This window comes from Schistocerca serialis, chromosome 1, assembly GCF_023864345.2.
Source record: "Schistocerca serialis cubense isolate TAMUIC-IGC-003099 chromosome 1, iqSchSeri2.2, whole genome shotgun sequence".
Lineage (NCBI taxonomy): Eukaryota > Metazoa > Arthropoda > Insecta > Orthoptera > Acrididae > Schistocerca > Schistocerca serialis.
The window spans coordinates 471,911,400-471,938,245 of record NC_064638.1 but is presented as its reverse complement, the minus strand read 5'-3'; the positions used below and the strand labels follow the sequence as shown (position 1 = coordinate 471,938,245).

At 37.5% G+C, this 26,846-nt stretch overlaps 1 protein-coding gene across 2 annotated transcripts; it reads left to right on the top strand.

Moving 5' to 3' along the window:
- The first annotated feature begins 7,452 nt into the window (after window positions 1-7,452).
- Window positions 7,453-26,225, top strand: LOC126473371 (THO complex subunit 4). 2 transcript variants are annotated; one of them, XR_007586446.1, is made up of 6 exons: window positions 7,453-7,761; window positions 7,843-7,995; window positions 8,543-8,690; window positions 8,767-8,919; window positions 19,754-19,910; window positions 25,062-26,225. XR_007586446.1 is itself a non-coding variant. In XM_050100381.1 (5 exons), exons 1-5 carry the CDS (start codon window positions 7,570-7,572, stop codon window positions 25,166-25,168), a joined length of 753 nt encoding a protein of 250 aa, XP_049956338.1. In that variant the 5' UTR covers window positions 7,455-7,569; the 3' UTR covers window positions 25,169-26,225. The 2 variants fall into 2 exon arrangements, 1 of the variants encoding a protein (XP_049956338.1); XM_050100381.1 differs by lacking the exon at window positions 19,754-19,910 and having other exon boundaries at window positions 7,455-7,761.
- The last annotated feature ends 621 nt before the right edge of the window (window positions 26,226-26,846 follow it).

The window sequence follows — 26,846 nt, the reverse complement described above, 5'->3', positions numbered from 1 at the left end:
AACAGAAACTATTTATCTTATTAACTCTTGCTTTTTTCCCCTTGCGTGTCATAAAAAATTGAATTTTTGTCCATCATCTGAGCTAACTTTTCGATTTAAAATGTTAGATAATAAAAATTGCTTCAGAAACTAATGCTCTCATTTATGTACAGTGAGGGCGTCAGCTCTGACCTGTTATTGTAAAACCTAAACAGTTTTTCACTTTCAAGTATCTGATCCCAGTCAGTCAATGGAGAAATATCCAAGCCGCACTGGAACAAGTGCAGTTTGGCATAGAAACAAAGCACAGTAATAAAATAAAGATTTCTAAGAGACAAAATAACAAAATCCGCTACCATAACATGAATGAGCATGGCGAAAATTGGTTAACTTCCGATATTGGCAGACAAGGCCGCCGTCAAAAGTTTCTTCACGAGAAACCTTGACATCACGTGGCGGTCCATTGATAGCGAGTGTGAAGACCGTCTTTTGAAATGCATTGTGGACTCTTTTGATGTGACATGACATGACAGCCAATGTGGATTGGCGTTTGCATTGATTTTTAACACAGCTTTAACAATAGAGAACGTATGTAGTGCCACAAAAATCGACAAAAGCTAAAAAATGACACCAAAGTTGTCTTTCTTTAGTTCCCTAAGGACCCTGGGAAGAATGAAATGGTACATTAGAAGACATTTTATTCACTGTTATCTTGTAATGTACCGATACTGACTGTACAATGTCATTTTCTCTTAATAACAGATCACTGATAGTAAATTATAAAAATGTAATAGTCAGCCAACTGGTTGCACACAATTTTTTTAAAAAACAAATTAACAAGGTTTCTATAAGTCTAAGCCTAATTTCATTAGAATGGTAAAAGTTACCCCGAAAAATATAAAAGGTATAAATAATAAACATAAAATAGATACATATGTGAAAATTCTCAACCAAAGCCAGAAAACTGTACTTACAAGAAATCACATAACAACTTTAAATGTCAGCATCTGTGCTCTCATCAAATGACATGTTTGTGTTCCATAAGTTAAGAACAAAAATCACAATAAAAAAGCTATCACAGAATGATAAAACCATGGTTGCAAGTGGCAGCACAAGTTAACAGCTGTAATGGCTAAGACCAGCACATACACAGCACAAAACGCCTCAGACTAAATGGCTTGTAAGCCGACACTTCCATGAGATGGACACGAGGATTAATAGTGCCATCCAGTAAGAAAATGGCAAACTTATAAACATCAGTAAACAGCAAAATTGCATGGCTGTAGGTATACACTAGTAACATATAGTACCCAGATAATAGGCAATATGAAAGTTCGCAAAAATAGTAAATCAGCCTCTTTACAGGAAGCTTTAAATAAAGCATTGTCAGTTTTTAATTTATCAGCGAAAGTAATTTTGAGGTCTTCCTTAATGTATGTATGGAGACCAAGTAGCTAAATGGATAACGATTCCCTCCAATGAGGCAAGCTATGATGTCTTAATGCTGCATTCAGTTATTGGTGCAATTGTTTCTCAAGCTTGTTAGCTGCAGAACGATAACGGTAAGCTGTAATGTGGATAAGCTTCGTGCCTAACGGAGCGGCAAGTGCTTTAAACATGTACGGCTCGAATTTGCGGCCTTGATCTATGGTGACACAACGAACCACGTCAAAATGGGCAATCCATAATCGAAAGAACACGGTTGCCCCTGCATCAGCGGTTATACTATCCCTTTCGTAGTTTTTATCATTTTTTATAATTTCTTAAGTTTCCTCAGCTGTTACAGAGTTTGAGTTTGGTCAGGATTACAAATATGTCACTCAAAAATTTTGGACACATACCATTTTTCCAAAAAAATGTGGGGTGCATATGTCCCATTGATCATTTCTGAGACAGAGTTTCCTCAGAATGAAATCACTACAAGTTCATACAACATTTACAAGCAAGGGTTACTTGCACCAGTATTTAACATTATCAAAAGGGGTAATGAATCTGTCATTTTTGCCATTACATATACATGCTGAATCCAATAAAAATACATTTTGTAGGTTAGTGAACATTAGTTACTTTAAATAAAATCTGTGAATCCAAGGTGAAATACAGAGTGACACATTACAGGGACAATTAGTGAACATTGTTTACTTTGCATGAAATTTGTGAAAGCAAGGTGAAATACAGAATGGCACATTACAGGGAGAACAAACATATTTTGTCCATTTTTCAATTTCTTTTGAACTGCAAAACCTACACCACCTCCTGGTCTTTAGTTCCCATGGAATATGAGAACCCACATTTACAAGCCTGACTCCCTCTGGCACGGAAGTGCCACCTCTTCAACTGGAACAGAAAGTATGCAATGGATCCCTCTTTACTCTGGATGAAAATCCATTTAACAACTGTGTTGCCAATATCATTCGAAATAACAACTGGTATGTTCTTTTAAATAATATCAAGAGTTGACAATGGCTAAGTCAAAAACAAAAATAAATAAATGAATAAAACAGTCGGTGCCACCATTTCACAGATCACCTGCCAGTCACGTATCTTTGTCTTAGCTGCTCAAAACGATCTACTCTACCCATAGTACTATTGTAAACATGTACTACTTTAGGGCATGAAATTCTAATGGTTGATCCATTCTTTAGTTTTCTTTTGATTAATACAACATCTTTTGGATTGTGTGCAGTGAAAAGGAGATAGATTGGTTTGCTGTCTTGCCACTTAACTGCAGAAACACAAGATTTGACAGCAAATGTGAATTCTCCACAGCTTATACGAGCTAATTTACTCAATAATATTTCAGGTAGTCCTTTTCTGTATCCTCTGATAGTATTACAGTTATAAAGCCCTTTTTTCTCTGTGCTTTCATTTATCTAAATGTTGTAAAGAAATTATCAAAAGCAACAGTTCTATTGCAATTGAAAAAAGGTTTACACAATTTCAACACAGCTTTTTCGTACATTTGGCATATCTTTGAATTCCTCCTCGCTGGCATCAGATTTACCTGTGTAAACTTTAAAAATTGAAATGAGACCTGTGTCTGAATCAACTAGGCACCAAATTTTGTAACCTATTTTGATGGGCTTCATGGGCATGTTGTGTTTAAGACTTGTTCAGCCTCTGAATGTTACCATTGACTCAACAACAGCCAGTGAAGTAGAACAGTGATAAACTTTTAAGCAGTTTTCGTTTAGTGCCGATATAACTGATCTGATTTTATACAACTGTCATAACTTGAATCACTTTTTGCTGGTTGAAACAAATTATCCTAGCAGTGAGGTTCTCTATTATTTTCCTATAGCGACAAAGTGGCATAACATTGGATATTGCATTTACATTTAGGTATTGGTATGAGCTCCAGTAACTGGCTGCTTTAGGTAACTGATAGATAACTATTATTATTGTCACACCCAGAAAAGCTTTTAGTTCCTGAACTGTGAGCTCTTTGCACTGTGCACTATCATTCTGTTTGGCAAACAGACTTGTTTGAAAGCAGATCTGGTGCATTCTAGAATCCTCAAATAATTTGTCGAAATGCACAAATTCATTGCGTATCAAAGAGATGTTTGTTACTGGTTTTGGTTCAAGCACTGAAGGTAAATTTATTCCTTCAAAATGTTACATCATTATCGCAGTCAGAATCTGCAGATTCAGCAGTTTCATCATTTTGTTCATAATTCACTTCAGTTTCACTAGCAACACTGATGTTTTCATCTATCAACGAATCAGTATGTAATACATCAAAAATGGCTCTGAGCACTATAGGACTCAACTTCTGAGGTCATTAGTCCCCTAGAACTTAGAACTAGTTAAACCTAACTAACCTAAGGACATCACACACATCCATCCCCGAGGCAGGATTCGAACCTGCGACCATAGCGGTCTCGCGGTTCCAGACTGTAGCACCTATAACCGCACGGCCACTTTGGCCAGCTGTAATACATCCTTGGTACCAATCTTCTCTATAAAATTGTCTGTCCAAGTTTCTTGTGAGGTGCTTGGCATAGACAAATTATCACAAAATATGATGTCTTCACACACACATCATCGTCATCGGCTTCGATTTCTGAGTCCTATGGGTTATCTGGCAGTGAAAATAAAAAATCCTGGATTTCGCAGTTCGCAGCTTCTGTAATGAAGATTATAAGTAATTTTTGTAAACCACATGCTGTGCTTTTATTATCACAAAAATTTACAGAAAAACTGTATTTATTTAAAATATGAGTACTGCAATATCGCAACATGAAAGCATTATAAGGCGACACAAGGATCACCAGAACACATGTGTCCCACTAATTGCAAATACACTGAAAAAAATTTTAGAAGTAAAATGATTTTTAGAAAATGTCGTTTTTGTTTGTAAAGATCTAAGAAACATGAAAAAGCAATAATGCTTACTTCGGACATTTTTAGAGCAAGAAAACGGCGAAAACCGTTTCGACACACAAGTAAAAATGGTTATGGCGCGAAAACTCACGCGGCAGCCCATTTAAACAGTCACAGCCTTCTACACAATGAGAACCCCAGTGCCTCGATTTCTTTTCCAAGTATAGAAGGGCAGTGATCAGATGACAGCACTACGCCGAAGTATGTAACCAGCCTCCCAAACTTTTAAAGGTGGATTCACAATTGCCAGAACGTCACTGTCACATCCATCATGTCAAAAGATTCTCCTCTGTAATTCAAATGGTGACATTCACACACGTCGTCACCAGAACGTCATTTCTAGGCAATATGATGATGAATCAAAATTAGATGTACGGTAGATGATGAACTTTATTTGAAGTAACAGGAGTAACTTGAAATGCTGTTATTTCTGTGAAATAATTGGTCTTTTCAGAGTCTCCAGCGTATTGTCACCATACAGATGTCATGGCGATTGATTTGAGTGACTACCTTGCTGTTGTATTTACATATTAGAATCATTAAGTCATTCAGCAGCAGTGGGTATTCTACCGAATCCACTTTTCCTGACTCATTTAACACTATTTGTGCAGCCACTTTTGAACTTAATAAGCATATACAAATCCTGTTCCTATGAAGTGATGGTTATTAATAATTATATTTGGACATATATGAAGAATAAGATGCCAAATTTACAGTGAACTACCAAATCTTTTATTAAATTGCTATTGAGCGACATGGCGCAGTGGTTAGCACACTGTACTTGCAATCGGGAGGACAGTGGTTCAAATCTGTGTCCAGCCGTCCTGATTTGTGTTTCCTATGATTTCCCTAAATTGCTCCAGGCAAATGCTGAGATGGTTCCTTTGAAAGGGCATGGCCAGCTTCTTTCTCAATCCTTTCCTAATCTGATGGGACTGACAAATTGCCTGTTTGGTCCCCTCTCCCAAAATCAACCAACCAATCAACCTTTATATTGCTGAAGTAAAAATATTGCTATGACATGTATGCATACTAAAATCTGTTGTTATTGCATCTCACCTAAATGTTTGAAGAACAGTAATTATTTAATATATAATTTCGGCTTTTGCAGTCATCTCTAGCGGCTGTATATAGTATGGGATGGTGGGAGAGATAACTGGGGACATTACACCTTCACTGTGTTATGCCTTGTTTTCTACTATCAGTTATAATTATCAATTTTTTAAAAGTAAAAATACCTATTCTCGAATGAGAAAGTATTAGCAGAGTTTCAAATGGTGCTGCCTTAAAGGTTGCATGGAAAGAGGCAGAGAAGTGAGGAAGAACTGTTTTGGGTAAAAAAGAGAGCATAAAGCTCAAAATTAGGATTAAAAAGAAAAATTTAAACAAATAATTTCAGTATAAAATATATTAATTTATGTGCATCTGCTATTTTATTTTCATTTAATTACAACAAAGAACTTAAACAATTAACATAACTGCATATTGTGCGAGTTATCCATTTTCATACACACCCTTTTAATAATCCTGCTGACTGTTCCCTTGTCAATGAAGTATCCAGTGGACAGAAGGAAATCACCAGAGAGAAAGTACCTGAGTGTCAGTAGTAGCTGGTTCGCTGATGGAATGGAATCATCAGAAAGAAAGAAAATAATTACCTGCGATAATCTGTGATACACTTCAAAACAAATTTAAAAGCAAAAGTTGCCAGCCACTCCTTCCACATGTTATGGGTAAGCAAATTCAAAACTTAAGATTCCTGTAATGATGATGAGGTCCCATACTCCGAGGATTGTAGGGGACGATGCGGGAGACCCGTACCACCATACTAGGCAAGGTCCTTGTGGAGGTGGTTTGTCATTGCCTTCCTCTGACGTGGATAAAACTAATAACTGACAAACACAACAGCTGTATTCTATAGGTAAGGAAACTCCATCACTTTCCTTTATTAAAAAAAATACACAATGTACTGACTTTACTGTTAATGGTACTGCTTGAGTAAGGACAAATAATTTACATAGTTGGAGGAATAATACTATGTGGGAGATAATTTTTTTGCTCTGAAGCAATAATGGTCCTGTGGTCCTACCATTTTCACTAAAAGGTTGAAGTTATTGGCCCAATGGAAGATAAAGGTGAACAATATTTTCTGCTGTAAATGTAACATGGCCGAATGAGCTTGGAACATTAGTGTACTATCAGAATTTTTCTTGTATGAAAAATCATAGTGTTTTCGTGTGGTTATGAAAAGGGTGGTAATATAATAGCATCCATGATTAGCGTGTTTTTTTTTCTATTTGATTAGTTCTATTTTGGCACTGGCTGCAAAATAAAACGAAGTAGTTCTTTCTAACACTGCAGCACACTCTAGATAAATGAGAATATTTTGGCAAAAATTAATATTTTTATGCGCCTAGACTATATAAATAAAACGACAGTATATCAGTCACGAAGTACAGGTATCAAATGCATAATATCTCGAATAAACTGTACCAAATATGTTAAGGAGCACAGAAATAGTTTCACCTATCAGTCATATGCTCCAATTTCGCACTTACGAGATCTCAAATGCAAAGTATAGTTTCCTTCGACAGACGACATAAATTCAGAATCATCTTTCATTTGGCCCTGCTTTTTTTATTCTAAGAAACAATTGTGGCAAAGTGTAGGCATCAGTACCTTATTCTATAACTATTCCTGCCATCGTATACATTTATCTCCAAATAAACTCGCTAATCCAGCGAGTTTATACTCTGGTTAGACGTTATTCCGAGTTGGTATAGCGGGTTTCTCGCGAACTGTGTTGTTCTGATCTTCGTGGGCTATGCTACTGTAAATTCTCAACCACTTCACGGTAACGTCGCCGGATGGTCTGTTCCGTTCTGTTGAGGACTAATTTGAATCGCCTTTAAAGAACTAGGGTAGAGACGAGAAATGTATTAGCTCTACGCATGCAAGCAGTAGTTACCTGAATTTTCTTACCCGGGAAATACATGTTGCGCTGTTTCCCGATTGCTTCCCATAGACATCTACTTAAATTTGTTTTTGTTTTCTTGCGGCTGTAGTGAAGTTCTTTGGTATGGGTATTATCGTTGACGAAGCTAAACGCGGGGTCGCCATTACTGGGTTGAGAGGAAAGAGTTGTGGGTTGTGGTTGATTGTTTAGTGTGTGTGCGTGTGTGGTATTTGTGTTTTCATTTAACAATGGTCGACAAGATAGAAATGAGTTTGGATGATATCATTAAGTCCTCCAAAATGATTAGAGGTAGCGGAAGACGAGGTCGAGGAGGACAAAGAGGTTCCAGTATACCAAGACGAGGTAGAGGTGGGCCGACGAGGGGAATTGGAGCCGGAAGAAGTCGCCGCGGAATGGTGCGATCAGCGCCTTATTCAAGGGTATTCATTTATACGTATAACTATTGTTTATTTGGAGAATGAATGTCGTTAGTATCAAGTTATCAACTCATAGTTTTGCAGGGAGACATTAACAGCAAATGGCAGCATGATATGTTTGATGGATCCGGAAGCAAGAAGGCGAGAATGAGTTTCGGGGGATCGCTACCCACTGGTGGTCCTGCGAAGTTGTTAGTTGCCAATCTCGATTTTGGTGTATCGGATTCGGATATACAGGTTAGTTTTAGTGTACAATGACCTCATGAACTAGGTATTTCTAGTTATCGTCACAACTTTCCAAATTCGTGACTGGGCCTTCCAAGAGGTTGCCAGTGTTCATTATGTACCCAGCCTTTAGTTTATTTGGATCTGGCTGAAGCAGTTTCATCAGACTTCGTTTTGATCTTCTCAAAGATTGGTGCTCCTTTAGGGGGCTGATGAGCCTTTCTATGTGTTCTTTGGGAGATCACGTTTATCGGACGTCTAGTAATAAATTGTCTGCTTAGAGCAAGGCTTTGTTTACTTACAAATAGATGTGTTGTAAAGGTGTTTGTGACAAAATTCCCTTATAAGTAAGCACTTTCTCTGTCAAGGAAATATTTATGAATGTTGTAGATACTGTTTACAGGTAATATGGTTTATAAGTGGATGTTTTGTAGGACGGAGCAGTGCATCTTACTTTAACATTTCGTTAATTTGTCGGCTTTCATTCTTAACCAATAGCAGTATAATGTTAAGTTAGTATGTAGTTAACAATGCAAGTAATAGTGATATTTTCTTTCAGGAGCTTTTTTCAGAATTTGGGCCTCTGAAGTCCGCTGCGGTACATTATGACCGTTCTGGTAGGTCACTGGGTACAGCGGATGTTATATTTGAAAGAAAAGCTGATGCAATAAAAGCAATGAAACAGTACAATGGTGTTCCCTTGGATGGTAATTACATTTATATCATTAGTGTTAAAAGTGGATTAATAGTCCTGCAAGCTATATTATTTGCTTATTCTTTTAGGCAGAGCAATGCAGATTCAAATGGCAACATCAGAAATACCCTCTGTATTGCGTGGTGTTCGTGTGGGAGGTGGTGGATACGTGCAAAGCCAAAGGTCCCGATTGAGTGGCGGCAGTGGTGGTGGAAGTGGAGGAAGGGGAAGAGGTCGAGGTGGTGAGTTGATTTTTACTTTTCATTTAGCTTTAGTATACACCAAGCAATTGTTAGTTGTGTGTGTGTGTTACTACACTTTAAATCCATGGTCAGTTGTTCTGACTTAAGATTTTCTTCTGGCCTTGTACTTCATTTCTAGTGTGCTGTGAAGGACATCAAATCCTAGCCTTTATATCTGAATCGTTGCAGTGCTAAAACCTCCAGTAATGTTTTTCTTCACTGTTGATACTTGGTTCAGTTAATCTGGGAACTTATTACCATGGTTTATTGTCTATAGAGTTCCTTTGTAAGTTCTATTTAAAGATGAACTTCCTTGTTATTGATGAAAATTAGAATTTTTATAATCTTGTGACTCTTTTGTTTTGTTAGATGAGGTCTTCTCTGGTATCTTTTAAAATAGCAATCTGTGTAGTGTTTAGTAGAATTTATGTTCGTACGAAGTGGATTCTGGTTTTTTACTTTCGTCAGATTGCCTTTAACATTTTGTTTCTATAGGTCTGTGTTACAGCACAATCTGTTAGTCAATACCCTTCAGGCAAAGAAGCTCGGTATTAAGTTACTCCAGCAATTTCGATTAAATTCCATGATGTTTTTCATAAGAGATAACATAAAAGCAGTTTCTTTTGCTGAGAGTAGATGGCAATAAGTTTTCTACTTAATTTTGTATGGTAAGAGTGAGGAGTGAGTTTATTAGCATATGCACATGCTTGTGTTAGTTTAAAAACCTTTTCAACTTCAACAAATAACTGTCTATATAATCTTGGGCAAAGTCTACCAGTGGGATTGCAGTATGTCTACTTCGTCCTGCAGAAAAATTGAAATTGGAATCTAAACCTTGTCATAGAAATTGTGCATTGTAGAAACGTTGTTAGGCAATTACTGAATCAAATATTTTACGTGCAGACAAAGCAAATGTATTTCCCATTCAGTAAGCTTGCAAACATTTTGAATAAATGTCTTGAACTTGGAATAAACAAACCTTTAGACTAATAAAATCACCTTTTTTATTGGTACAGTTGCCAAATTAAGACCAAACACTGTCACTTCAGGAAATTCGTGAAACACCTTTGAATTATTTTCTTAGAACAATTCATCTTATCCAGATCATCTGATCAGTAATCGTCATCTGGAATCCATGATCACAGTGACTTCTGCAGAAGCTTATATTTACTTGTCTGTTGCAGACTCCTAATACTTTTTCTGGAAAAGCTCTTCATGTTTAAGCACAACACACCTGACAACGTCTTGTAGCCTGAAAAGGCTATTTAAGTTTTTTCTGCCTTCCCAGATGGAAATTAAAATTTCTTAACATTAACTTAAATTTCTTTACCTTTTAGTTCAAGCTTAAGGTTAAATACTCATCACTTCAAAATCCATTACCTACAGCTTTCTGTTTCTGATGGTGATCATTTGATTTTTGTATTATTTTCAGAACACAAGAAATGGCTACTTCGATTGCTCTGCACACTTGGTGGTTGACTCTAATGCTTCTACTAGCAGCCACTGTTAGTTTCTTCTTCTTCTTCCTTTTCTATTGTTTCCAAATTTTTCTTTTCTTTCAGTGCTTTGAGGACTGTATCTTTGTTCTAGTCCATATTGTCAGTGTTTATTGTTAATTTTTGGTAGTTTTTTAAAAGTTCGTGCAGACTTCTGAAGTAACGAAGTTTTGAATAAGGCTCTAGTGCATTCATTAGATGTTTTAAAAGATGCATAACAATTTGTTTTGGAATTTCAGATTCATTGAACAATCAGTTTCTTTCCACTGCAGCCACCACTTTTTTCAATGGCCCGAATAGTATCAGGTCAAGCAGCTGCATAGTTCTGTCAGCTGGCAAGCACTCACAATCTGTATTTTGTTCACATGTTTCCAAAACTTCAAGAGAAATATGATGACAAATTATCGCCAATGAAGCCCTTCCTACCTTCTTGAAATTAGGAAAGTTTAGCCATTGAGAGCAATTAGTGAAGATTAGAAAATCAATCCATCCCGAAGGCTTTCACAATGATGTGCTCCTGTTTAGCTATTTTCCATCCATGTATCCCATGGCTTTGAAGCTCATTAAACTAAAAGTTTCCCTGTAGTACAGCCATTATCGTTGTCATTATGCATGTTTTACCATTGTTACGTACTATTTCAGATTTTTTGATTCCACATTGTTTCTTAACCAGCTTGTCCTTTAAGTTAGACTCATAGTAATGGAAAGTGTGGGACTGTGGAACACTTTCCATAACTAAAGGCATGTTCTCAGCATATTCCTAAAAATTTGTTCATTAATTGGTCTATGAGTCAGTTGTATGCTTGCATTTATTGTGGAACCATTGAGAAAAAATTACTTGGTCCATTTTACTTTCTGATTAAGGTTTCTCACCCATTCACAGATAAACATATTTAATGATCTGCAAAGTCCCAACAGCCTATCTTCTGTGAAAACTGGGTATGTGAGCTGTCATGAATCCAGTTCTTTAATTTAGTGATATCTGTGGTATCTCATAAAAGTTTGCTGCTTGCTGCTAGATACTTAAGTCATCTTACAATAGTCATGATATTCTTTTTCTCCTTGCTGTTTTTCATATTTTCGCGGCTTTTTGGAACAAAACAAAGTTTTGTAAACATTAGTTTCTGTAATTAACATTTACCTCTGTTGTTTAGGTACTTCACTTTCATATATTTTACATTTGTACTAATGTACAAACCAAAAGCCAAATGGAGAGACTTAGTTCCACAAGAGTTGTGTTGCATAGTCTCGCAAAAAATTGTGTAATATGACCTTAACATAAAGAAATTGTGCATCAAAGCTTTAAATAAATATAGAAATTCAAAATGAAATAAATTTTTCTATAGTAAACAAACTATAGAATTACTGTTTAACAATGATTGTCTCGTTATATGCCAATAAAGGCACCCAAAACACCAGATTTTATTATGATAAAGACTAAGCTGAGACAACTTATCAAAAATGCAAGCAATGGCAGGAGATGCTTGCCAAAATCTCTAGGGAGAACTGTCAATTGCGCAAAAAAATTAGCCTCACCAAGGATACTCATTCCTTGTAGAAGATCGTTAATATTTTTGTGGACTGGTCCACAGTCTCCTTGAAAGGAGCAAAGTAAAACTTTCAGATGATTCTGCATATTTGTGAGTTATGCTTTAACCCTTTAGACCATCATACTTCAGGGTCATTCCGTGCAGATTAAGTTTGATGTTCTCAGATCCCTACATAGTTACTAATGAAAAACACAATTTTTTCATGATTTAATCATAAAGTCTTGAATTTTCAAATTTTCATTAAAAATTGCCACACCCTGGAATATTGCCATGTTCTCCAGAACCAGAAGAGATACAAATGTGTAAAATGTCATTTAAAACTTTTAAAAAGTTTTGGTATGAAACATGATGGAGTTTGAAAAAATTAAATATATTTTAAATTTTGATTTTTTTAAAGAAGCCATTTTTAAAATTTTGAAAAATACTAAAAATTTCCTTGCACAATATTCTTGCAACTCTGATAGTTTCATTTTGGGATGATAATGGGATCACACACTACAAAATTTTCAAGTTTCATGTGTTGTGTGAAAAATGACTTTCAAGGAGGGGTCATTCCATGTCGAGTGTCCTAGAATAAAAAATAGGCCCCACTCGACCATCCAGATTTGCTTCAAAACTTGTTTTTGTATAGATATGTGTGTGTTAGGTCTATGTGCAAAAATTCCGTGATATATATTACTGTGAATATTTGTACCCTCGTACGACTTATGTTGCTGAATGCTACTAAAGCATTCAAATTCCTTAGCAATGACTGTCCATTATGCTACTTGGTCTGAAAGTGCCTTGTAAAATTTATCGTGAAAGATTCAGTCCCTACTTTAATCATCCTTTACTATAAGGGAAAGGCAGCTGGATCCTCGATTTTGGGTTGCTAACCAACGACCAGGTGCTCACCATACTAAACCAGTATTAGCATGTATGAGTAAACAATTCTGATTTTATTGACCCTTGTTTAAAGTGTCAAACTGAAAATTTTTGCACATTTCAGGATCAGTTTTCTATATTGCTATAAACTCTGATCTTCTTTTTATGGACACCACTGAAAAGGGAACATTTTTTGCTACAGGGGACTTCAAAAAGATGAATGGTTAATTTTTCATATAAGTTGTTAAAATAGATTAAAAGAAACCTATGCTGTTATGCTTACCGCATGTATTACCGTGTTGGCAGCTGTTGCGCTGGAGAATGTCAAGGCACTTTTGATGTGATTTGTTAGTACAAATTATTTGCAGCATGTTCGTCAGATGATGTGCGGGTACAACTGTTTCGTATATGGGTTCCAGAAACTTCTGGAAATTAGACATGCAGGTGTGACTGTTTCATAGCACAGGGCATGGGTTCCAGGAATTTCTGGAAACGTGGTGTGCTGGTATGACTATTTTATAACAGGGTGTGGGATCTGGAATTTTCTGGATATTTGATATGCAGGTACAACAATTTTATAACAAGACACTAGAAACTTCTGGAATTTTCTGTAATGTTCTCCAGTATTCCCATTTCATACATTCACACTATATAAGATGTAATTTGATTTGGGTATCATCAGTGTTTGTATGCAAATTGTCAATCATTGAATCATTTGTGGTTATTACCTCTGAATGTTTACCTTGCAGCTTGGTTGATTCCTTCAATCTACTGTAGAATCTTTGCAGAAGTTACAACCTGTTACGACTTCAAACAATGGAAATATGGACATAGGGCAGTGCACCATTGGACAACTAAACAAGTCTGTGTGTCATGTAACTAAGTTCACCAAGGACAAATGCCTTCTGAAGTCAATTAGTAACCTCTCTGAGGAGAATCGGAAATTGCAGGTTCGACGAGTTGGCTTTCAGTTTGATTGTGATGCCATAGTATTTTTACATCATGAACCAGAATTGAAGAGGGGCAGCAGCCTTTTCAGTAGTTGCAGGGGCAACAGTCTGGATGATGGACTGATCTGGCCTTGTAACACTAACTAAAATGGCCTACTAGCTCTGCAGGTGATGAAGAAATTGATGAAATGTATGATGAGATAAAAGCAATTATTCAGGTAGTGAAGGGAGACGAAAATTTAATAGTCGTGGGTGACTGGAATTCGTCAGTAGGAAAAGGGAGAGAAGGAAACATAGTAGGTGAATATGGATTGGGGCTAAGAAATGGAGGAAGCCGTCTGGTAGAATTTTGCACAGAGCATAACTTAATCATAGCTAACACTTGGTTCAAGAATCATGAAAGAAGGTTGTATACATGGAAGAACCCTGGAGATACTAAACGGTATCAGATAGATTATATAATGGTAAGACACAGATTTAGGAACCAGGTTTTAAATTGTAAGACATTTCCAGGGGCAGATGTGGACTCTGACCACAATGATGAGATAAGAGCAATTATTCAGGTAGTGAAGGGAGACGAAAATTTAATAGTCAAGGGTGACTGGAATTCGTCAGTAGGAAAAGGGAACATGAACTGTAGATTAAAACTGAAGAAACTGCAAAAAGGTGGGAATTTAAGGAGATGGGACCTGGATAAACTGAAAGAACCAGAGGTTGTACAGAGTTTCAGGGAGAACATAAGGGAACAATTGACAGAAATGGGGGAAAGAAATACAGTAGAAGAAGAATGGGTAGCATTGAGGGATGAAATAGTGAAGGCAGCAGAGGACCAAATAGGTAGAAAGACGAGGGCTAGTAGAAACCCTTGGGTAACAGAAGAAATATTGAATTTAATTGATGAAAGGAGAAAATATAAAAATGCAGTAGGCAAAAAGGAATACAAACGTCTCAAAAATGAGATCGAAAGGAAGTGCAAAATGGCTAAGCAGGCATGGCTAGAGGACAAATGTAAGGATGTAGAGGCTTATCTCATTAGGGGTAAAATAGATACTGCTTACAGGAAAATTAAAGAGACCTTTGGAGAAAGGAGAACCACTTGCATGAATATCAAGAGCTTTGATGGAAACCTGGTTCTAAGCAAATAAGGGAAAGCAGAAAGCTGGAAGGAGTATATAGAGGGTCTATACAAGGGCGACGTACTTGAGGACAATATTATGGAAATGGAAGAGGATGTAGATGAAGATGGAGATATGATACTGCGTAAAGAGTTTGACAGAGCACTGAAAGACCCTAAGTCGAATCAAGGCCCCAGGAGTAGACAACATTCCATTTGAACTACTGAAAGCCTTGGGAGAGCCAGTCCTGACAAAACTCTACCATCTGGTGAGCAAGATGTATGAGACAGGCGAAATACCCTCAGACTTCAAGAAGAATATAATAATTCCAATCCCAAAGAAAGCAGGTGTTGACAGATGTGAAAATTACCGAACAATCAGTTTAATAAGCCACAGCTGCAAAATACTAACGCGAATTCTTTACAGACGAATGGAAAAACTGGTAGAAGCCGACCTCGAGGAAGATCAGTTTGGATTCAGTAGAAATGTTGGAACACGTGAGGCAATACTGACCCTATGACTTATCTTAGAAGAAAGATTAAGGAAAGGCAAACGTACGTTTCTAGCATTTGTAGACTTAGAGAAAGCTTTTGACAATGTTGATTGGAATACTCTCTTTCAAATTCTGAAGGTGGCAGGGGTAAAATACAGGGTTCAAAAGGCTATTTACAATTTGTACAGAAAGCAGATGGCAGTTATAGTAGTCGAGGGGTATGAAAGGGAAGCAGTGGTTGGGAAGGGAGTGAGACAGGGTTGTAGCCTATCCCCAATGTTATTTGATCTGTATATTGAGCTAGCAATAAAGGAAACAAAAGAAAAGTTCGGAGTAGGTATTAAATTCCATGGAGAAGAAATAAAAACGTTGAGGTTCGCCGATGACATTGTAATTCTGTCAGAGACAGCAAAGGACTTGGAAGAGCAGCTGAACGGAATGGACAGTGTCTTGAAAAGGAGGGTATAAGATGAATATCAACAAAAGCAAAACGAGGATAATGGAATGTAGTTGAATTAAGTCGGGTGATGCTGAGGGAATTAGATGAGGAAATGAGACACTTAACATAGTAAAGGAGTTTTACTATTTGGGGAGCAAAATAACTGTTGATGGTCGAAGTAGAGAGGATATAAAATGTAGACTGGCAATGGCAAGGAAAGCGTTTCTGAAGAAGAAAAATTGGTTAACATCGTGTATAGATTTAAATGTCAGGAAGTCGTTTCTGAAAGTATTTGTATGGAGTGTAGCCATGTATGGAAGTGAAACGTGGACGATAAATACTTCAGACAAGAAGAGAATAGAAGCTTTCGAAATGTGGTGCTACAGAAGAATGCTGAATATTAGATGGGTAGATCACATAACTAATGAGGAGGTATTGAATAGAATTGGGGAGAAGAGGAGCTTGTGGCACAACTTGACTAGAAGAAGGGATCGGTTGGTAGGACATGTTCTTAGACATCGAGGGATTACCAATTTAGTATTGGAGGGCAGTGTGGAGGGTAAAAATCGTAGAGGGAGACCAAGAGATGAATACACTAAGCAGATTCAGAAGGATGTAGGCTGCAGTAGGTACAGGGAGATGAAGAAGCTTGCACAGGATAGGGTAGCATGGAGAGCTGCATCAAACCAGTCTCAGGACTGAAGACCACAACAACAACAACAACCAGAACTGTTAACCAGGTTTCAGTATCTGCAGAAATCATGCTGCAATCCATTTCAAAAGAAGAATCAACAAAGGTCTGCATCCTATTGATGCTGCAACTGCCAACTTTTTGAAACAACTTACAGCAGTTGATGTTAAGCCTGGACAGAAGCTTTGCCCTTCTTGTAGAGTTGACATCAATGCAAAAAAGGGCCAAGCCATTGCCATCATCAGTCTGATGAAGATGATGTTACAGTTGCTTCAGACAGCTTGAAATCTAGCATGGCAGCAATTGGTGCGTCACCACTAAAATTTCAGCGTGTTTCGAACTGGGATTCTAGTGGATATGCAAAATGAAAGATAAGGCAAGTTCAAATGGTTGTGGCTTCCAAAATTGGTGAAATTGGCGGGCTTAAAGTAGATGATGTCACAGGACCGCAACCAGGTCAAAAATGCCACGATTGCTCTTCGTACAAAGTATTCGTCAATAAATTGAAAGTAAAGCTGAAGGTGTCCTCAGCTTCTGAGAAAATTCAGATTTTAATTTTGGCCCCTATCAGTTGGAACATAAAAAAAAAGATTGAAGAATCCAACATATCTGAGTGAATGGTGAAAACTGCCAGAAGGCTGAAGGAAGGAGAGAAAGGCATATTAGTGAAACCAGATCCAAAGCGAGGAAAGGCTTTGCAAGAAGATATTAAGGAAAGTGTAGCAAAATTCTGTGATGGTGATGAAGTCAGACGAATCTGCCCTGGAAAAAGGAACTTTATTGCCATAAGGACACCAGGTGGCCCAAAAGTTCATTTGCAGAAATGTCTGCTGCTTTGTAACTTGAAAGAAGCATATCAACACTATTGCAGGCAAAATTTACCAAATTTGGCTTTTCTAAATTTTGTGAGCTCCTGCCAAAGTGGTGCATCACAGTTGGTTCAGCAGGAACACATTCAGTTTGTGTTTGTACAGCTCATCAGAATGTCAAGTTGATGCTAGCAGCAACTCCAATTAAGAATGACTGTAAGAATTTGTTAGCCAAAACAGTTTGCAATATGAATTGAAAAGATTGCTTGCTCTGACGATGTGACCAATGCACTGGATCAGAAGTCTTGGCAACATTTGTAGAAGCTGCATTTGAAGGGAACGACATTGATGAAGCAGTTCAATACAAGGAATGGATACACACTGACCGAGATACCCTGGAGACAAAGCAGTCAACAATTGAATTAATCCAAAACATTGTGACTAAAATTGTGAATCTCCCACCCCATCATTACATGGCAAAGCATCAAAGCACGTACCTAAAAGAAACGAAAGAAAATCTAGAATGTGGAAAGCTGGTTGTTCTGATGGTTTTTGCAGAAAATTATTCATTTGTTGTGCAGGACACTGTACAAGGCTTCCTTTGGGAAAATACTCAGGCCACATTACATCTCTTCATTATTTATTACGAAGCTTGGGCTGGAAAGATAGTCTCTTAGCTTCTGCATCATCAGTGATTGCTTGCGACATGATACAGTCGCAGTTTGTTTTCTGTTCCAAGCTAATTGATCACCTGTGAATCCACTTTCCAGTGCTGAAGCACATCAGCTATTTCAGCAATGGATCAGCTGCCCCTTACAAACTTCATGAATCTGCCAGTAGTAAAATGACTTTAGTATCAGTGCAGAATGGAACTTCTTAGTTACAAACCATGGAAGTCTCCATCTGATGGTGTTGCGGGCACAACAAAGCGATTAGCAGGAAGAGCAAGTTTGTACCAAGTGTTCCGTTCAGATTTTGTGGCGAACAAGTTCACGGAATCAAATTCCTCATTATCACAAAGGAAGAAATTGATGCTGCAAGATCTTTACAAGAAAGGAGACTTGAAAATGGTTGCACGGTTGCAGGGACCAGAGAAAACCACTGCTTCAGACCAATCAATGAAAAGCTGTTACAAATTAGAAGGGTTTCCAATGACATAGTGTCATTTATTGCAAGTGTTGATCAATCAATATGCTTCTCGAGTGTTCCAATTGACAGCATCCAATCTGGGAAATATGTAGCCTGCATTTATGACGGCAAATGTTGGATTGGAAACATCTGTGACACATCATTGGAAGAACGAGATGCCTTCGTTGGTGTCGTGCATCTACTCTCCAACTAATTCATTCCATTGGCCCCTAAGGAAGTACACTTGCTAGATCCCAATCGACATTTTGCCACCTCCAATTGCCAATTCCATAGGTTGTAGGTACGCTTAGCATTGAAGAGAATTTTAGAGCCATGAAAATGATTTCATGAGCTCTGGCAACAAATTTATGATGTTTGGTTCATTTTGTGAACTTATTGCTTTGTTATGTTCACAACAATGTTGTTTGCTCATTTTTGTATGCCATTCATTAAAGCTATTCTGTCAAGCATGCAGTATGTGCAAAAGCTAAGGTATATTTGAAGCCAGCTTAAAAGCCTTATTGGAAAATTACCATTCTAATTTTTAATGTTCTTTGTAGCAAAAAGTGTCAGTTAAAAGGAGGTCAGATATGGTAGCCATATTTAAAAAAAACTGGTGCTGAAAAATGCTGTAAGTGTTCAGTTTTTGATTTGACACTTGAAGCAAGGGTCAATAAAATCAGAACTATATACTCATAAATGCTAATGCTGGTATAGTATAGTGAGACATGGTTGTTGGCTAGCAGCTCAAAAATAAAGGTCATAGCTGCTTTTCCCTTATAGTAAAAGATACTTAATGTATGGCTTAAATCTTTAGCAATAAATTTTACAAGGTACTTTCAAACCAAGTAGCATAAGGGATACTAATTTCTGAGCAATTTGAGTTCTATAGCCGCATTCAGCACAAAAAGTTCGCTAGTGTACAAAAATTCCAGGTGATAAATGTCACAACAGATGCATAAAGCTATACACAAATTGGTCAAATTATTCACCCTCTGCACTTTACGATTTGCTATGGGTCCACAAAGGTGCCCCTAGCTGTGGATCCACTGAGAGAATTGAGCTAGAATTTTACACAGCGGCATAAAACGTACATATGTATACAACCACAAATTTTTAACAGAATCTCAGATGGTCGAGTGATGTGGAATGACCCAGAGGTTCTACATTAAGAAATAACCAAACTAATTAAAAAGGTTACTTACTATTGACATTTATGAACAGTTGTGTGTATCACAATTTCTTTTAAATTGGAATTAACTGTAAAGGCTATGTTGGTTTTGACCATGTCATTTTCAGGCAAGGGGTACATTCGGCCTGTTGAAGTCTCCTTACATAGAACATCCACCAGTTGAATCCACATAACATCTGGCTTCTCCGGGTATGCGAAAGAAGGTTGTGGATCTCATAGATGAAGAAATGTCACCTTCAGTTCTTCTTCATCTTTCCCAAAAATGTATGCAAGCTACCACTTGTTATTATACTCTATAGTCATGTACCCATTCTTACGTCAGTGACAGTGTTTCTTGGGATTTGGTGGTCAACGTACTTTCATATCTAGCTGAATAAAAATTTTTGGGTGTTGTATTGTACAACATAGGTATGTCTTTGCATGCTACCATTTGACTCTTCATAATTTTGTCCAATGCTTTACTCAGTTTTATACTGCACAGTAACTCTGAGAAGCAACAAAAAGAAATTTAATCTTGTATTGAGCGAAGATATCAAATGATAAGATGTTAAAAAATCTAATTTTTTCGCCGTCAGTTCACGTGCTCTTTCAGCACAAGCGAGCTGTATAACAAAAGCAGCACTCAGCACGGAATGAAGAGAGCAGGTCTGTAGCAGCATTCATTATCTCAGTCCTTATCGCTTTTTCGTGATGATGGACTTCTTTAACAGATGTCGAAAGGTACGAAAATCAAAAAGGAAGAATGTAGAATTAAAAGAAGTCCATTTATGTCAAATTTGTCCCATATACTTTGAAATGTTACACATATTAAAAAAAAAAGGCAATTAGATGACCCATAAACAACTAGCGAAATTCTGCGATGAGACTGTGAGCTACTGTTCACACAGGATGGCACAAATTTTATGGTGCAGTAGTGCAATTTGCCATATAGTGTCATCTGTCTCAACTGATGTGATTCAGGCATGCATTAATTTAGTAAACTTACTCCTTGTACAACCTAATCCCATAATGAAACTTTCAGAGGCGTAAGAGTGTAGTGCAAGGAAATTTTGAGACATTTCAAAATTTTAAAAGTATGGCTTTTTAGAAAATTAAAATTCAAAATGTATTTAAATTAAAAAAAATTAATCTTAGTGGCTCAGATGGATCGTGTCTGCTATGTGAGCAGGAGATCCTGGGTTCGAGTACTGGTCCGGACACACATTTTCAACTGTCCCCGTTGATGTATATCAACACCTGTCGGCAGCATAGGTTCTTGATTTAATTCTCATTTAATTCTAGAGTGCTGCATGGCATATTTTTGGGTGCTCTCTTACCAAATTCAACCCAAACAATCCTATCAGTGACATCATATGGCTGGCTGTATAGTCTTCCTCAAGACATTCTACAGAAGATTAATGAAACCTGTAAAAATTCAAGTAGCTTGAAGTAAACATAAGCACAGGATCCTGAGACTGATATCTTCTAGTTTTGACCTCCGACATGTACAGACATGTATTATCAGGTTTGGGATCCTGTGTGATAAAAGCCTTATCAGGTTTAGGAAATTGTGGTAAAGAAACACCCCCTTTGCTGCTATTGCTCGGCTATCTGGTGTGACCCCCTATGATAGTGGGGATGCTGGTTTTCTCACTTTAAAATGAACAGCAGTGGTTGACCAATCACAGATCACAGCAACACTTACACTAGACTCTCTAATATGGCCATTCCTGGCACATGTGGCTGCCGGATTAGGGGAAGTGCTGGATTGTGGAGTGTCTGAAATTTATTTTAGTCATTTGTTTTGTTTTTCATTTATTTTGAAAACATAGGGTATTTAGTGTACTGTACTTTATTAAGTCAAAGGATACCATTTTAAAACATAGAGGGTAGACTTTATTAAATCCAAAAATACATTAATTTTCAAAGAAAACTTAGGCCTTGAATGTGTACTGTACATAGTTACAGTCATATCACTCACTATGAAACATGTCCCTAATTTTTAACTGTCACAATGATGATACGCGAAGGTGGCATGCTTTAGTATGCAGTCACTTTACAAGCATTGCATCGGTACTGCATGTATCTGGTCGTTGCATAATGTACTCGAGGAAGACCTCGGAAGCTTCACCATCAGCAGCGTGAGAAATCTTCATGCTCTCTCCTCCTGTGTCCTCTTTTTCATCACTCTCATCATTACTTTCTTGCACGCTTTTGATTATCTCTTCATCTGTTAAAGTTTGGTCCGTATCACGTTTTTCCTCATTCAGCCACTTAGTAAAATTTTCATTATCAATTTCTTCTCCTCCTGGGAGGTTGTGGAACATGCCATTGTACAAAGTAATTGATAATTCCGAATTGACTGGCTCATCGCTGTCACTCACTACTAGATCCAACTTGGCATCAATGGATGGCCACAATTTTCTCCACTTCTTCATTATGGTAGCGCTCTCCACTTTATCCCATGCTTCGGCTGCTTAGGTACTATCACATATGTTAATTGCTTTCTGCACCTGCAGCATAGTTTCAATGAAGTTGTTTTCACTTTCATTCAGCAAGGAGAAGAGAAGTGAATGTCGATAATGACGTTTAATTGATTCCAAAATTCCCTGGTCCATGGACTGAATTAGGGCTGTCACATTGGGTGGGAGAAAGTTTGCTTGTACATGTATACCATCAGACTTTAGAGAAACATCTGAAGGATGACTGGGAACATTGTCTATTATAAGGATAGTTCTTTTCTCACTGCTGGTACAAATGTTTCATGGAACCACCTAGAGAATATTTGTCTGTCCATCCACACTTTCTACTAAGTGCAATACTGCACTGGTAGAGTATTTCTCAGTGTGTTGAAAACAGTGTAGATGTTGGGATTCTCCAATCACCGTAAGCAGTAGTTTATGACTTCCATTTGCATTACAACATGCCATTAATGTTACACGCTGTTTCTGTTGGTTGTAACCACGAGCTGCCTTCTCGTTCTTGGCAGCTAATGTTTTTGAAGAAAGCATCTTGTAAAAAGTCATGTTTCAACAGCATGAAACAAGGCATCAGCAGTTAAATCTTCTTCCTTTATCATCTTCCATATCTTGCTTACAAACTCATCACCATCTGTATTGTTAGCTGAGCTACTTTCCCTGGTGACTGTCAGCTGCCGAATGTCATGTCGTTTTTTCATGTTTGATAGTCAACCTTCGCTCACTGCAAACAAGTTACTACCATCGATTAGTTTGTCAAATGCAGCTGCTTTTTCCGCTATAATCTGGCCATTGACTGGAATTCCTGTACTGTGTTGTTGTATGGAGCATCTATAAACAGCTATGTCCAGTTCTTCATTCTCACTCTTCCACATAACCTTCCGTTTTCCCAACTCACTATCCGTTTGTGTTGAGTACTGTGGAATAACATCTTCCTTTTTGATGTCATAAATAGCTGCTCGTCCAACATTGAACTCGGCAGCAGTGGCATTCTGCGAAGAACCTCGATTAACTTATTAACACAAAGTACCCTATACTTTAGACAAGAATTAATCTAGCACATCTATAGCATTACAAAATAAAATTACATAATAATAATTCTCTGTAACATGAACCATTCCAAAAAATATCAGGAAGGCTGCTATGAATTAATGCACTGTAACAATGGTGTAAAACCTTAGGGCTGTTTATACGAAGAGTGCTGCAGCTGTTACGCAACAGCTTTACTGCTATGACCTCCACTGCCTTAGTAATGCACGGGTAGATTGTGAAGTTTATAGCTACTTTGATTCTGTTTGGTTATAGCAGAAAAACAAACTGGAATATTGCGTGATGAGTCGTCAATAGTCATGCTAACAAATTTGAAGTCTGACAAGGGATACTTAACGACTTTTTTTCTGGCAGGAAAGGACAACTATTCTTTATGCCTGTTGTTGATTTGACAGACTACAACTTGTTGCCCACTTGCATGACATCTTTTACATGGGTTTTAGGACAACGAAGTGGGAGCAGAAAATATCTCACCTTTCCCACTGTCAGAGATAGATAGATGGAGGGAGAGAGATAGATAGGGTGGGGTGGGGGGGACTTCAGGATTCTGTGCACAGGTTTGTCTGCTTACAGCTGCTAAATACTCTGCAAAGCAAAGGAGAAGTCAATTTTTTCATTACAGTTGATTTCATCGGCTGCAGCACGTCAGACACTGTGTATTCACATTTGGTACAGTATCCTGAGAGCACAGTTGGAGAGAGAACTATTGAACAGCCAACAGAAGTTCCTGGTTTGGAGCTATCAGTGAACACTACCACATGTGCCATACAATGGGGGTTGGTAGAGTGTTGTTAAAGGAAGTGGTTGTTATATGTGATACGGGAGGACAGATTGTGGGCATTTGGTCAATGAGGGTTAAAATTCTTTCAGTGGGGACACGAGAACCAGCCACAATGGGACATCCAGTATTATTGGGTTTATGGTTTTTGGGGAGCATGTAGGAGGTCAGTGTGTGGGGTGTCATGGGGAAGAGGAGGAAAATGTATTAGAGGAGAGGTTCTAGGAAGGGCCTAAGGCTTTAAGCCAGAATTGCAGGTTGTGTTGGACTTCTTTTGTGGCTAAGAGAAAAAATAGACTACCCTGTGGCATAACGTAATTTGCTTGATTTTAGTGGGTGCCTCACTACCCAAGCCATCTGGATCTTGCCCTCCACCCCCATCTTTTTCTGCTCCTGTAATTATCCCAGCCTGAACCTACAGTAACCTACTGTTCCTACACCTTCCACCCAACAGTTTCAATCTCTTCTGTCCTGTCACCTCCTCCCCATTCTCGTCTCTCACTGTCTTTGTGTGCCACCCTCTGCTCATGTTCCCAGTTTTCCGCACCTCCCTGCCTCACATCATCCTGACACTGCACCTGTTGGCAGTCTAGTCACTATGCACACTATTAGACAGCAACAACCCCCCCCCCCCAAAAAAAAAAAAAAAAAAAAAAAACAACTTGAGTCACTGCTATCCCTTCCCCACCTCCTGAATATTGCTGCTTCTATCTCACGTGATGGTTGCAATCTGATCTGAGCTGCCAGAGTTGGTCGTGTGTGTGCGCGTGCGTGAGTGAATGGAGTGTTTCTTTTTCTAATGAAGACTGTGAATTGTGACTGTCTGCAACTGAACATGTCATCTTTGCAGTATATAGCATTCTATCTTTTCCTATGTTGTTAATAAATTGTCTCAGCACGTATTGGGAGATGAATAACTGCTATCAGCATGTTCTTGTGAGTAGCTATCCTAAGAAAAGGCAAAATAAAAAATATGTTAAGGGGTGTATGTCACATAGCCATTGCTGGCATTTAATTTCATATAACATACAGTTCCTCACAGAAAATATAAAATTTGTTTTAAGCTTTATATTGAATACACCCTTACCGCAAACACTTGAGATGGTAAAAATTGTTCTGTTTTGTGTTTAGGCCTACGCCGTGGTGGAAGAGGTGGTCCAAGAAACCAGTCAAGATCACTTCCTACAGCTGAGGAGCTGGATGCTGAATTAGATGCCTATGTAAACAAAATTAAGTAACAGATGGAAACCTTGTGCCATTGTGGAAAAGATATAGAGTGAATGTGTGAATCTGACATACCTGCCTTTCGCAGTTTAGCGTTTGACTGACTGTTCAATTTTGCGTGCAGTTAATGTACACATTGGATTGAAGACTTTACAATAGAGTTGTAACAAGAGTTTCTGCGTGATGCAGGAGGATTTGCTGGTAGATAATTTTACATGGATAATGTCTGGGTTTTGATCTCCTTGAATACCTGTTGTAATATTTCAGGACATACTGTGAAGCGAATTATACTGAATTTCAACACTGTTAAATAAAATATTTTCTCATTGTTAAAATTACTGCCATGTATTAAGCAAGTGGAATATTCTAACTCTGGTTTAGTTTTACAGCTGAACTGCCTGCATAGCTATTTTGTACATCTGAACTTTCCAACATACATTGCTTTCATAAATCATATACCCTGCAATACAAAGCACCAAATATTTTATTACATGGATTTTTTATTTATTTATAGCACTTACATTGCTTTAGCTCCTGATATTTGTCACCACACTATATAAAAAAAATATTGAAAATTGATACATTTTTACAACTCCTAAATACTGGTGACAAAACAACAATGAAAGTGTTTCAGTTTGTAGTGAATTAATATTACATGGTGTGTGTTCTTTTATATGATGTGCTAACATGAGTGAATGGTGATTTTTGTGGTCCTGTATAAAATTATGGAGTAAGTTGACACAGTGGATCATAATTTCTGAAATACAGACTTGCTCTTTGCTAGATTCTTTTGTAGATTTTAAGGTGATCATACAGCCTCACCTTCAGTCCTTACAGTGTGTGGCGTGCTTTTGCCATCAGGCAGCCACAGTGGAAAACTGAAACAACATATTACCAATATGTGGCTATGCATGATAAATAGCTTTGAGTGCAACTGTTGACAAGGTTTTCAGTACCTTGTTTTGTAAAATACAGTCCTCAAATTGTAATGTTTTATACTAAACGTATATAAATATAGAACAAGGGATTTCATCAGTTTGATATTAAATAAATCTGTTGTGTGAAACTGTTGCACATAGTTTTTGTTTTAACCAGTTACTGAAATACCAGAATATTGAACCCATAAAATAAATGTAATATGTTTAAATTTATAACTGAAATGTGACAGAAAGATGTAAATAGTCACAGAATATTACAAAGACTTATTTAAAAGAAAGGCTTCTATTATGCAGAATTTTATCTAGGACACTGCAGTTTGCTGCTGGATTAAAAGCTGAACCTTGCCTGAACTACATAAAGGAGTTGAGTATATTTAAAAAATCATTGCATTATATTTTTAAAAAGCTGTTGCACATGTCCAACATTCAGTTGTTGCAAATATGTTTGCAAGAATTGCCCACTTTTCTCCTGAATACCATTGTATTTAAATGTATCTTGTCCTTATGTCAAAAGTGTATGCTATAAAACTGAAAATTGCAGTCGTATTTTATAAGTATGTAATTAACTGAGATGATTTTAAGTTTATGGATTTTTATAAAAGTGTTAAGTCCTTCATTCAATTTTGCATTTTAGGATCTGTTTCCTTGTGCAGCTCATTACAATTGAAAGTTCAGCAAGTGCGTATTGTGCATGGAGTAACAGTATTAGTACTGGCCATGGGATGCACCCAGTTAGCTTTTGAGATGACACACA